Source organism: Arvicanthis niloticus, chromosome 22 (assembly GCF_011762505.2).
Source record: "Arvicanthis niloticus isolate mArvNil1 chromosome 22, mArvNil1.pat.X, whole genome shotgun sequence".
NCBI lineage: Eukaryota > Metazoa > Chordata > Mammalia > Rodentia > Muridae > Arvicanthis > Arvicanthis niloticus.
The window spans coordinates 48,952,780-48,965,219 of record NC_133429.1 but is presented as its reverse complement, the minus strand read 5'-3'; the positions used below and the strand labels follow the sequence as shown (position 1 = coordinate 48,965,219).

General features: G+C 56.3%; 1 protein-coding gene across 3 annotated transcripts in view; it reads left to right on the top strand.

Annotated features, from left to right (window-relative positions):
- The window catches only part of Lrp1 (LDL receptor related protein 1), an 80,418-nt gene that overhangs the window by 54,010 nt on the left and 13,968 nt on the right, over window positions 1-12,440 (top strand). For all 3 annotated transcript variants that reach the window (XM_076920504.1, XM_076920506.1, XM_076920505.1), the window contains 21 exons: window positions 934-1,123; window positions 4,007-4,211; window positions 4,499-4,691; window positions 5,448-5,573; window positions 5,710-5,838; window positions 6,026-6,145; window positions 6,449-6,562; window positions 7,031-7,180; window positions 7,258-7,380; window positions 7,498-7,614; window positions 7,777-7,905; window positions 8,170-8,292; window positions 8,372-8,512; window positions 8,669-8,859; window positions 9,476-9,659; window positions 9,823-9,908; window positions 10,106-10,225; window positions 10,615-10,802; window positions 10,910-11,115; window positions 11,590-11,778; window positions 12,236-12,384. In XM_076920504.1, coding sequence (XP_076776619.1) covers window positions 934-1,123; window positions 4,007-4,211; window positions 4,499-4,691; window positions 5,448-5,573; window positions 5,710-5,838; window positions 6,026-6,145; window positions 6,449-6,562; window positions 7,031-7,180; window positions 7,258-7,380; window positions 7,498-7,614; window positions 7,777-7,905; window positions 8,170-8,292; window positions 8,372-8,512; window positions 8,669-8,859; window positions 9,476-9,659; window positions 9,823-9,908; window positions 10,106-10,225; window positions 10,615-10,802; window positions 10,910-11,115; window positions 11,590-11,778; window positions 12,236-12,384 — 3,173 coding nt within the window. The remainder of the gene's footprint in view (window positions 1-933; window positions 1,124-4,006; window positions 4,212-4,498; window positions 4,692-5,447; window positions 5,574-5,709; window positions 5,839-6,025; window positions 6,146-6,448; window positions 6,563-7,030; window positions 7,181-7,257; window positions 7,381-7,497; window positions 7,615-7,776; window positions 7,906-8,169; window positions 8,293-8,371; window positions 8,513-8,668; window positions 8,860-9,475; window positions 9,660-9,822; window positions 9,909-10,105; window positions 10,226-10,614; window positions 10,803-10,909; window positions 11,116-11,589; window positions 11,779-12,235; window positions 12,385-12,440) is intronic.

The window sequence follows — 12,440 nt, the reverse complement described above, 5'->3', positions numbered from 1 at the left end:
AAGGCTGGGGTTATAGATGTGCACCACCAACCACACCCTTTTTTCTATGATTGTAGGACTTGAATCCGGAGCTTTGTGCACGCTAGGCGTGCACTGTGCTACCCGAGGTCCATTCCCTTCCCTCCTCTGTTCCTCTCTTCATCCAGCAGGTCCATTCAGACCAGCCAGGTGCTGACTAGGTACAACATAGAAAAGAACAGACCTGTCCTTCTGTCCTTGTGGCTCCTGGTACATTTTCTCCACAATGTCCTATCTGTTTCTAAAAATGGAGAGTCCAGGGCTGGTGGAGCTCACTGGTGGAGTGAGTGCTTAGCATGTACAGGACTTTGGGTCTATCTGCAGCAGCTACACTGGATACTCTTAATCTCAGCTCCATCAGGAGAGCCTGGGAGCCAGCCCCTCTCTTCAAGCTGTCCATCCTACAGTACACTCAGCCTCCTGGCAGCCACAAAGACACGCACCAGGGAGCCACGAAGCCTCCCCCGGCTGTTGCTTGCAGCACTGTTCAGTTCTGTCTCCTAGCCTGGGCTCTTTAGCTTGTCCTTTCGTCTGCTTTATAAAACATTCCAGCTCAAGGCCCCTGTAAGCAGGAAGCTTTCCAGTCTGGCCCCAGTGGAATTCAGTCAACCAGAATTCCCCCACACATGAATAAGCAGAACTCCACTCCCAAAGAGTGTGACCACACATAGGTCGGGGGTGGGGAGGGGGCAAGGGAAGAGGAAGGAAGGTGCCATGAGTCATGGCACAGGTGGTGTGACAAGGCTCTGTGAGAGGATCTAGGGCCCTGGCAATCAGACCAAAGAGCCCTCTGAGGAACTCCTAGTTCCCACAATTCCCATTGGAACCAGTCATCCCCTTAGCACCTACCAGGCTGGCCCTGTGCTTCTGCTCTTTGGCCCCTCTCAACCCACAGCTATTCCTGTCTCTTCACAGATGTGGGCTCTGTGGAAGGCCTGGCCTATCACCGTGGCTGGGACACGCTGTACTGGACAAGCTACACAACATCCACCATCACCCGCCACACCGTGGACCAGACTCGCCCAGGGGCCTTTGAGAGGGAAACGGTCATCACTATGTCTGGAGATGACCACCCAAGGGCGTTTGTGCTGGATGAATGCCAAAAGTAAGCTCTGGGCCCATGGGGCGGGAGCCACGGCAAAGGGGAGTGGGGATGGGAAAGGTGGGGCCCGCCATTTCTTGCTTTGTCCTCTTTGAGCTCTGCTTAATACAAATATCAGAACTGAAGGGAAGACTGAGGGCCGTGGGAGATGCTTCTGGCTTTGTGACTGGCATTCACCACACAGAATAAGTCTGCAACTCTGAGACTCAGAGCTTCAATGAAGGTGACCCTGAGCATATGGAGGCTCTGGGGTGGGCCTGTTCAAACCCCTTGCTGAGCAGAGAGGTCTTATTACATGACAAGGCAGTGACCAAGGGACATTGTCAAGGCAGTTGTGGGCTCAGGGCCCCAAAGTGGGAAAAGTAAGAAGAGGTCACAGCAGGACAGCAACTGGACTGTCCACCGCACTGGGCATGGCCGGCCAGAGCAGACAGGGAAGCTGGTCCACCTGTCTCCTGCCTACCCTGTCTTTCTTTATTTCGATGTGCAGGTTACTAGTGAACCATACCCCCTGCAATAGCAGTCCTGGCTCGTGTCTGAGCAACCTGCCCTCCCCAGTTCAGCTGGAATCAGAATGTTTTCAAACAGCTTTACTAGGAAACTAAGGAACAGTCAAACCCAGCAGCAACTCCACACAGCCTTGGTGACCTCACCTGGCTGGGCTGATCCCAGGGTCTATCCTTCCTGGGCCTAGAGCCTCCGAGGAGGGGCTGTCATGCTATTTTTCTGCTATTCTAAAAGAAGCATCCTCATTTTCAACCAGGTTCCTCCTGGCTGAGCCCAGGAAAGCGCTCTCTCTAGAGCCTAGAGCCAGTGGCTTCTGAAAAACCCAAGTACACAGAGAGTGAACTGAAGAGGATGTCATGACTGCCAAAGACCTGCCCTGTGGAAGTCTGGGAGCATATCCTCAGGGAGGCAGCTCAGGGCAGGCTCAGGGGTGACTGGAGGGCACCCGAGGAGGGGTGTGAGATTGTCTTTGGGGGGCCTGGAAGAAGCTAGTGTGTCAGGATAGCGGCTCAGACAGCCATCATCTTCCTGATCCCCACTGGAGCATTTGTGGCCTTGGAAAGCAGATAGTTGGCAGCCCTCCCCCATCACACCATCCCCAAAGCAGCTTTGCCAAACTCTTAACCCAAGGTGCATCCCATGTAAGCCAATTTGGTGCTCCGCTATGAGTTTGGTCTGGGCTGAACCTGAGATTGTGGAAGTCACTGTAAAGCCAGACTGCACAAGTCCAGAAACAACGCTCTGGCGGGACGAGGTAGTCCATGTCTGTAATCTCAGCACTGGGGAGGTAGATGCAGGAACAGTGGGGGTTGAGGTCATTCAGCTACATAACTAGTTGAAAGGTAGCTTGGGATACATCAGGCCCTATCTAAGGAATGGAGAGGGGAAGGAAGCATACAGCTGCTGCCCCCAGGACAGACTGAATGGGTTGCCACCTCCACCCGTAGAGTCTAGCTGGGTATGGTGATGCATTTGGGAGACAGAGCAGGCAGATCTCTGAGTTCAAGGCTAGCCTGGTCTACAGAGCCAGTTCCAAGACAGTCAGAGCTATAGGAAACTCAGTCTCACAAACAACAGACTGGTCCTGTCCCTGAGGAGTGGGTCCTACAGAGCCTCTAAGAGGGAGACAAGCGTTATCCTGTGGTTGATATTGGCCAGTCTCAGCTGGCAGACTGTTTGCCCGGCACGCCTATGGTAGCATGTTCCTGTAACCCCAGCACTTGGAAGGTTGAGGCAGGAGGGTCAGAAGCTAAAGAACATCAAGGCCAGCCCAGGCTGGAGATCCTGGAGAGAGAAGAGAGGGAGGCATAAACAGACAAGGCACAAGTTTATCAGTTAGGTCAGAGAAGGGAGGGGCTGAGGCACCTGTGACCAGGTCTATTCTGAAACTGTTTCTGTTTTCTTCGGTACATCTCAAAGGAAGGTGTACATAAAGGGTTCACCACCCCAGGGTCAAGTGAATGAATCAAGCTGTCTGAGGGTGACCCTGCCACTGTTGTGCTATTATACTTGACGCCCATCCCTACCCCGCACCCTGCCCAGGCCCTTACCAGCACCCAACAAACAGCAGGGCATGGCTAGGCCTTAAGTTCACAAGTCCTTACATTGTAGAGAAAACTTTTTTAAAAAAAAAGATTGATTTATTTATTATGTATACAACGTTCTGCCTGCATGTATGCCTGCAGGCCAGAAGAGGGCGCCAGATCTCATTATAGATGGCTATGAGCTACCATGTGGTTGCTGGGAATTGAACTCAGGACCTTTTGAAGAGCTCTCTCTCCAGCCCAAGAAAACGATTTCTGAGGGTACAATCCATGTATGCCCAAGGAAATAGTCAATACTTAGCAAGGGTTTCCTGGGTAGTTTGTTAAAGAGCCAGCTTCAGTACAAAGAAAGAATTAGCAATACATTCATGGAAAACTCTCGTTGAGATGAATACACACTACTTAGTTTTTACAACCTTCTGCAGCAACATTATCCCCCACTAAGTAAGAGAAAACAGAGTGGTCAGGCAAATTGCCTAAAGTAGGCAACCTACTATTTTTCTTTTCCCCAAGCCTACCTTGCTGGAAAGTGGTGGAGCCAGGACTGGGGGCTGGGAGCTGACTCACTTGGCCACACAACCTCCGGTCTCAGCAAATGCAGATGGTCCTTTCCCATACTGTGGTGCGTGCCTGTGGGCACACACAGTGAATCAGACCTAGCCATGTAGTGCAGTAACTAAGCGCCCTGGCTGGGCTATTCTCAGGCACCAAGGCTATGTTGGCTTTCGTGGTTCTCAGGTTGTGCTCATCCTGGGTTCTGGTTGACTCTGAGGTTGGCCTGTGTCCTCCATGGCCGACCCTTAGGTTCCTAATCTCTTTGCCCGTTTCCCATCAGCCTGATGTTCTGGACCAATTGGAACGAGCTTCACCCAAGCATCATGCGGGCAGCCCTATCCGGAGCCAACGTCCTGACCCTCATTGAGAAGGACATCCGGACGCCCAACGGGTTGGCCATCGACCACCGGGCCGAGAAGCTGTACTTCTCGGATGCCACCTTGGACAAGATTGAGCGATGCGAGTACGACGGCTCCCACCGCTATGTGAGTGTGTGGGGAGGGTGCGTGGGGACGTGGGGGAAACCAAGTTATGACAGAGCAACAGATGGGGAGACCCAGGACGCGGTGAGAGGTCCCAGCCGAGTTCTTAACTGTGGGTAGCCTTTGCCCTGGGTGGTTCTGACGTCACTGTGACAAGGGAGAAGGCAAGATGCACCCAAATCCTTCCCAGACGTCCTGTGACTTCCCACGTCCACCTTGCCCACCCTCACTGCAGTGTTATGACTGATGAGGGGCTTGACATGGAGACATGGGTGCTCCTGTCTCAACAGGTGATCCTGAAGTCAGAGCCCGTCCACCCCTTCGGGTTGGCAGTGTACGGAGAGCACATTTTCTGGACTGACTGGGTGCGGCGGGCTGTGCAGCGGGCCAACAAGTATGTGGGCAGTGACATGAAGCTGCTGCGGGTGGACATCCCCCAGCAGCCCATGGGCATCATCGCAGTGGCCAACGATACCAACAGCTGTGAGTGGGGGCCACCCGCTTTGCTCTCCTGATCGCTGTGCCTGCACACACATGTGTACATGACAGTCTCGTCTCTCTGTGCAGATAAATACCTTTACAGACCTTTGGCCCCCAGAAACTCCAAAAGCCCTAACATTCCTCAAACCCAGATATCTGTGTACACACATGGACTTGATATACTTGGGTCCATCTCATGCAAACTGCACACGCACGTGCACGCACACACACATACACACACACACACGCACACACAAGTTCCTACTGCTCATGGCTCTAGGCTTGTCCCCATCCTGGGAGATCCTGTCACTCAGCCAATAATTCCATCTACCCAGAGCCTCCTAAACCTCACCTCATACCCACACACCAGGTGTAGCCTATCCTCCCCTCCCCCAGCCTGTACATAGACATACATACCTACACCTGGCCCTGTGTGTGTGCGTGCATGTGTGTGTTTCACTAACAGATCCAAGGCTTTCCCAAGCCCCCTGCCTGCTCCTTGTGCACACTCTCAGCCACCAGTACATAAATCCACCAAAACTTCTCAACCTAGAATTTCCCCCAAGATTCGTCTCAAAGCCCTCAGTGCCCACATGCCTCACTGCCTCAGCACCCAGTGCAAGGTCCTCCCCAGTGCTGTGAACCTCATGGCAGCTGGGGTTGTGCAGAGCACTGGAATGTTAGGGGGCCATCTTGGGAGTACACAGACCAGGGAACACTCTTCAGCTTGCGGTCCCCCCAATCTCCATCTCTGCTCAGGTGAACTTTCCCCCTGCCGTATCAACAATGGAGGCTGCCAGGATCTGTGTCTGCTCACCCACCAAGGGCATGTTAATTGTTCCTGCCGAGGGGGCCGCATCCTCCAGGACGACTTTACCTGCCGGGGTAAGGAAGCCAGTTGGAGCTGGGACGGGGCGGCTGTCGGGTGTCAGTACAAGAGACCCTTCTTTCAGACTCCAGCCCAGGCTACAAGGCTGTCCTCAGGCTGGGCTGCAACTCATGAAAGCTTCTCCCTCCCCAGCTGTGAACTCCTCCTGCCGGGCACAAGATGAGTTTGAGTGTGCCAATGGAGAATGCATTAGCTTCAGCCTCACCTGTGATGGTGTCTCCCACTGCAAGGACAAGTCTGATGAGAAACCTTCTTACTGCAGTAAGCTAAGCGGCCACTCCAGCCCCTGTTCCTCCTCCCCCAGTCCCCTGCACCATGGGACCCAGCTCCATAGCCTGAGCTCATCAAGAGCAGAGCCTGGACCCTAGGAGGGGACTAAACAGGCATGGGGGTATGGGGGGAGCCCCTTCCTATGCCTGCTGTGATCACGCGCACTCCATCCTCACAGACTCACGCCGCTGCAAGAAGACTTTCCGCCAGTGCAACAACGGCCGCTGTGTGTCCAACATGCTGTGGTGCAACGGGGTGGACGACTGTGGGGACGGCTCTGATGAGATCCCGTGTAACAGTGAGTAGCTTGCTGCACCCCAGCCTCACCCCAGCCTCCCGCCTCACCCCTGCCTCACCCCTGCCTCACCCCTGCCTCACCCCAGCCTCCTGCCTCACCCCTGCCTCACCCCAGCCTCCCGCCTCACCCCTGCCTCACCCCTGGTTTTTAGTCTCAGTCTCTACCCGTCCTCTCTCTGGCTGACCTCTCTCTGGCTGAGCGTTTGTCCCCAGGAACTCTGAGGACAGGCAAGAGCTCTGTCCTGTGCCTTTGTGGCCCTGCAGGGGGACCCTAGCCTGATGGTACTGGTGGCCTCTGTTCTAGAGACCGCCTGTGGTGTGGGCGAGTTCCGCTGCCGGGATGGATCCTGCATCGGGAACTCCAGTCGCTGCAACCAGTTTGTGGATTGTGAGGATGCCTCGGATGAGATGAATTGCAGTGAGTGACAGCCTGCCCATGACTGACAGCCTATGCATGATTGACAGCCTGCCCATGATTGACAGCCTATGCATGATTGACAGCCTGACCATGATTGACAGCCTGCCCATGATTGACAGCTGGCCTATGACTGACAGCCTGCTCATGTCTGCTTTCCTTAGCCCATTTCTGTCCCCTGTTCCTCCTGCCTCAGACTGTACTGCCTTATTTCCTCTCAGCCTGCCTGGCCAGGAATAGTAGTCTCTATCCTCTCTGGCCTTGCTTTATCTCCCACCCTAAAGGTAGTGAGTCAGTGGGCAGAAGGCACCAAATCTGAAACCATAAGGGTACCATGGGGCCAGCAGCTTCTCCCAGAGTGTTTTAGACCCCTCACCACCCGGTCTATTCCACCCTCCACATCGGCCCCTAGGTGGCGCTCTGCCCTTCCTCCTCTCCTGTGACCCCACTGACCCACACTCCCTCCACCAGGCGCCACTGACTGCAGCAGCTATTTCCGTTTGGGTGTGAAAGGCGTCCTCTTCCAGCCATGCGAGCGGACATCCCTCTGCTACGCCCCCAGCTGGGTGTGCGACGGCGCCAACGACTGTGGAGACTACAGCGATGAGCGTGACTGTCCAGGTTGGCCAGCAGAAGCTCGCTGGGAGGACGGGAGACCCGGGGCTGGCAGTGTCCTCACACCTCCCTTCTACCCCCAGGTGTGAAGCGCCCCAGATGCCCGCTCAATTACTTTGCCTGCCCCAGCGGGCGCTGCATCCCCATGAGCTGGACGTGTGACAAGGAAGACGACTGTGAGAACGGCGAAGACGAGACCCACTGCAGTGAGTGCCCATAGGGTCACTTCTTCAGCTTGTGATGAGCCTCTCTCAAAAGAGGGGATGCCGCAGGCAGCTGCCCTGCCTTTCCTTGTCTTCTCATTATGTCCCCGTCTATTCCAGACAAGTTCTGCTCGGAGGCCCAGTTCGAGTGCCAGAACCACCGGTGTATCTCCAAGCAGTGGCTCTGTGACGGCAGCGACGACTGTGGGGACGGCTCCGACGAGGCGGCTCACTGTGGTGAGGAGTGGCTTGAATCCGGTTCAGGGAGGTCGGTGCCTCAAGGAGAGCCGTTTGTCCTACCCACTAAGGAAAAATCCACATCCCAGTGGGCCATGTTATCACGGCTGCCCGCTCTGCCCTGTCCCCTCCTGAGTCTGTGTCTCCCTGCCCCTCGTGCAGAAGGCAAGACGTGCGGCCCCTCCTCCTTCTCCTGCCCCGGCACCCACGTGTGCGTCCCCGAGCGCTGGCTCTGTGATGGCGACAAGGACTGTGCGGACGGCGCGGATGAGAGCGTCTCCGCCGGCTGCCGTGAGTGGGAGAAGCCGTGAGGAACGGGGTGGGCAGCAGGCATCACGGCCTTGCTTTGCAAACGCTGGCAAAGGAGGTCAAGGGGGAGGAAGAACTTGAGTGCGAGCCTTGTGAGAGGAGAGCCGTGACTCCTCCCATTCCGCCCAATGCTACCACTCACATGGCAGGAACCTCAGGATGGGGTTGGGGGGGTGACCATCCACAGCTAGCAGGGCAGGGCTGGAGCAGGACAGGCCTGACGAGGGACTCTACCTCCGTCCCCAGTGTACAACAGCACCTGTGACGACCGGGAGTTCATGTGCCAGAACCGCCTGTGTATTCCCAAGCATTTCGTGTGCGACCATGACCGCGACTGTGCAGATGGCTCTGATGAATCCCCAGAGTGTGGTGAGTCCTGTGACTGGAGGAGTAGCCCTGCCTAGCCTTGCCGGGGGTCTAGCCTCATCATCCCCTCTCCCCACCACAGAGTACCCAACCTGCGGCCCCAACGAATTCCGCTGTGCCAATGGGCGTTGTCTGAGCTCCCGCCAGTGGGAGTGTGACGGGGAGAATGACTGCCACGACCACAGCGATGAGGCTCCCAAGAACCCACACTGCACCAGCCCAGGTCGGCCTCTAGGTGGCGCTCTGCCCCTTCCTCCTCTCCTGTGACCCCCCACACACACCTGTTCCCGCCACCCTCCCCATCAGCCTCTAGGTGGCGCCTTGCCCTTCCTCCTCCTCTCCTGTGACCCCACTGACCTGTTCCCGCCACCCTCCACAGAGCACAAATGCAATGCCTCATCACAGTTCCTGTGCAGCAGCGGGCGCTGCGTGGCTGAGGCGTTGCTCTGCAATGGCCAGGACGACTGCGGGGACGGTTCAGACGAACGCGGGTGCCACGTCAACGAGTGTCTCAGCCGCAAGCTCAGTGGCTGCAGTCAGGACTGCGAGGACCTCAAGATAGGCTTTAAGGTACACGTGGATCCAGACTCCTCCCATTCCGCCCAATGCTACCACTCACATGGCAGGAACCTCAGGATGGGGTGGAGGGGCGACCATCCATAGCTCCTCCCCTTCATTCCTCCGTCTAGTTCTTGTTGAGAACCCACTCTGCCAGGGCAGTATACTAGGCTCCAAGGATGTAGCAGGGCAGACAGAAGTCCCTCTTCAGTTAGAGCCTCCGTTAGCACCAGCGGGGTGTGTTCACGGGTGAGATAAAGCCTAGGAGAGAAGAAAGTGGGTTGTCAAGCAGGTAAGTTGCTCTGGAGTTCAAGCTAAAGGCCCGGCCTGGAGAAAGAATGATCACCCCAGAGAGGCTATTTAAATCCCTGAGGAAGTGAATATAGATGATAAAAAGCCTTAGCTAGCGCTAAGCTACACCGAGGGACTGGGAAGTGAGGGACGTGAGGAGAGGGACACTGCCAAGGCAGAAGGACATTGACATAAGGAAAACTCTGGGGACAGGGCGCACAGATTGCTGTCTGTGTGCCTCCCCGTGCCCTCCGGAGGGGCTCTAATCGCTGGTTTCCAGAAAGGGGAAACACAGACTCCAGCCATGTCCTCTGCTGCACACCCCTTATCCCCACAGTGCCGCTGTCGCCCCGGCTTCCGGCTAAAGGACGATGGCAGGACCTGTGCCGACGTGGATGAGTGCAGCACCACCTTCCCCTGCAGCCAGCTCTGCATCAACACCCACGGCAGTTACAAGTGTCTGTGTGTAGAGGGCTACGCGCCCCGTGGCGGTGACCCCCACAGCTGCAAAGCCGTGACCGGTGAGACGGGCACTTGGAGGGTGAGATGTATTTCAGGCAGCTGTGGGCTTGGGCAGGTAGGGAGAGGACTTGATACAGTGTAGCTGGAGATAGCCTGGGGAACCAGAGCTGTTGGAGAGATAGCCTGGGGTACCAGAGCTGAGCCAGGACCCTCCCCCTACAGATGAGGAGCCATTTCTCATCTTTGCCAACCGGTACTACCTGCGCAAGCTCAACCTGGATGGCTCCAACTACACGCTGCTTAAGCAGGTACCAAAAACAAGCCTTCCTCACACCCGTTGTTGACTGCCCCAGGCCCAGTACAGCCTCCCCAGTTCTTCCTGCCGGGGTCCACAGTTGTCTCCTACTCCCCCTCCCTCCAGTCATGTCCTTTCTCCAGACATTCTTCCCCTGACACACACGTGCCCCTGCAGCAGCTGACTTACCCGTCTCCATCCCAAACCCAGGGCCTGAACAATGCGGTCGCCTTGGACTTTGACTACCGAGAGCAAATGATCTACTGGACAGATGTGACCACCCAGGGCAGCATGATCCGAAGGATGCACCTCAATGGCAGCAACGTGCAGGTGACAACAGAGGGCTGCCTCATGTCTGACGGCCACACCAGGGCCCCGAGGCTGAGCCTCACGCCCCTCCCCATAGTCCTTCGCTGTAAGATCGACTCCCCTTCTCTCACATCTGTCAACACTGCTTCACCCTCCTCCCTGAGCCACAGAAACGTTCTGCTCATTTCAGCTTCTCCCTCTTCTAAACTCGAAGTGTGGGAGCACAGGAGACTCCTCCCACCTTCCCTCACTGCGTTCTGAGTTCTGTGTGCACTAGGCGTGTGTCTGTGGCCCCAGAAACCCCCTGCTTGGAGTTCCTGGTGATGGCCACTAACTGTCAGAAGAATGGAGAAGCCGTGCTCCAGAGACTGAGGGTGCCACCAGCTCCTGCTTCCCTGTGTTCCCTACAGGTCCTGCATCGGACGGGCCTTAGCAACCCAGATGGGCTGGCTGTGGACTGGGTGGGTGGCAACCTGTACTGGTGTGACAAGGGCAGAGATACCATTGAGGTGTCCAAGCTCAACGGGGCCTATCGGACAGTGCTGGTCAGCTCTGGCCTCCGTGAGCCCAGGGCTCTGGTGGTGGATGTACAGAATGGGTAAGTGGACAGACGGGTCGGGGGAAACACCCAAGTCGGGTCAACCTGCAGGCTCCTGGTGGGAACAGTCTTTAGACTCTTAGGGTTCACTGCTCCCCACTTGCTAGGTACCTCTACTGGACAGACTGGGGTGACCACTCACTGATCGGTCGGATCGGTATGGATGGATCCGGCCGCAGCATCATTGTAGACACTAAGATCACATGGCCCAACGGCCTGACTGTGGACTACGTCACAGAACGCATCTACTGGGCTGACGCCCGTGAGGACTACATCGAGTTTGCCAGCCTGGATGGCTCCAACCGCCATGTTGGTCCGTATGCTAGTGAGGCTGCCCGAGGCCAGCAGGACTGGGGGAGCCTAAAGGGTTTGGGGGGCAAGAAGGCATAGTGTACAGAAACCACAAACCAGGGGTCTTGGGGTTTCAGTACCCTGGTGTTTCTCTGGGACTGGTGTTTCTCAGACACCAGGCCAAAATCTAGTTCCTTAGAGGTAGAAGGGCTGTCCCCTGTACAGCTCAGGATAATGGCCTGGGGGGGTGGGCACATGAGGACAAGTGACGAACACCCGTGCTTCATTCTTCCTGGGAGGAGCTATATCCGACTCCAGAGCAGCACTGTGGCTATCGGACAGGCTATCACTGTACAACCTTAGGAAGCCATAGAAGCATCTGGACCCGGGATTCATTCCCATCTCAGGGTTGTGACGGGATTTAAGGCGTAGGTCCGGAACCCAGTCTGTACTCGGTGCCGACTACGCTGTGTCTCCCCTGCATTCCATCCCACAGTGCTGAGCCAAGACATCCCACACATCTTTGCGCTGACCCTGTTTGAAGACTACGTCTACTGGACAGACTGGGAAACAAAGTCCATCAACAGGGCCCACAAGACCACGGGTGCCAACAAAACTCTCCTCATCAGCACCCTGCACCGGCCCATGGACCTGCATGTCTTCCACGCCCTGCGACAGCCAGATGGTAAGAGAGCAGACTCGGGGCGGGGGGGGGGGGGGCGGCAAGAGTGGTCCAGGCATGAAAGGCCTGTTCTCAGCAAGGGTCAGGACACAGCCTCAGTGGGAGTTTCTGCTCCTCCCCTCCCCGGCACTGACTGAGCATCCCGGCCATGTCCCAGACATACAGAGGCGTTATGTCTCTAAGCAGCTCAGTCTGCCCTGGGCTCAACATGGGGGTCTCTGGCAGCCAGGCCCTGAAGTAGTCAGGGAGCCCAGAGATTGGTGAGTGTGGATAAAGAGCGAGCGTCAGAGGAAACCCTGAAAGCAGATAGATTCAGCGTAGAGATCTACCCCACCTCTGTGTGTCATGGAGGAGGTCAGACATCCTTTAGAAGGCCGGAAACCATTCCCAGTAGGCCCCACCCTCACAATCAGAGAAGCCGGTGAGCAGCCATGACCCTTCAACCTCTTTCCTCTGGCAGTGCCCAATCACCCCTGCAAAGTCAACAACGGTGGCTGTAGCAACCTGTGCCTGCTGTCCCCTGGGGGCGGTCACAAGTGTGCCTGCCCCACCAACTTCTATCTGGGTGGCGACGGCCGTACCTGCGTGTCCAACTGCACAGCAAGCCAGGTGAAGTCTCTCTCAACACTCCCCATGCTGCAGCACCCCAGTCCTCTGACCCCACA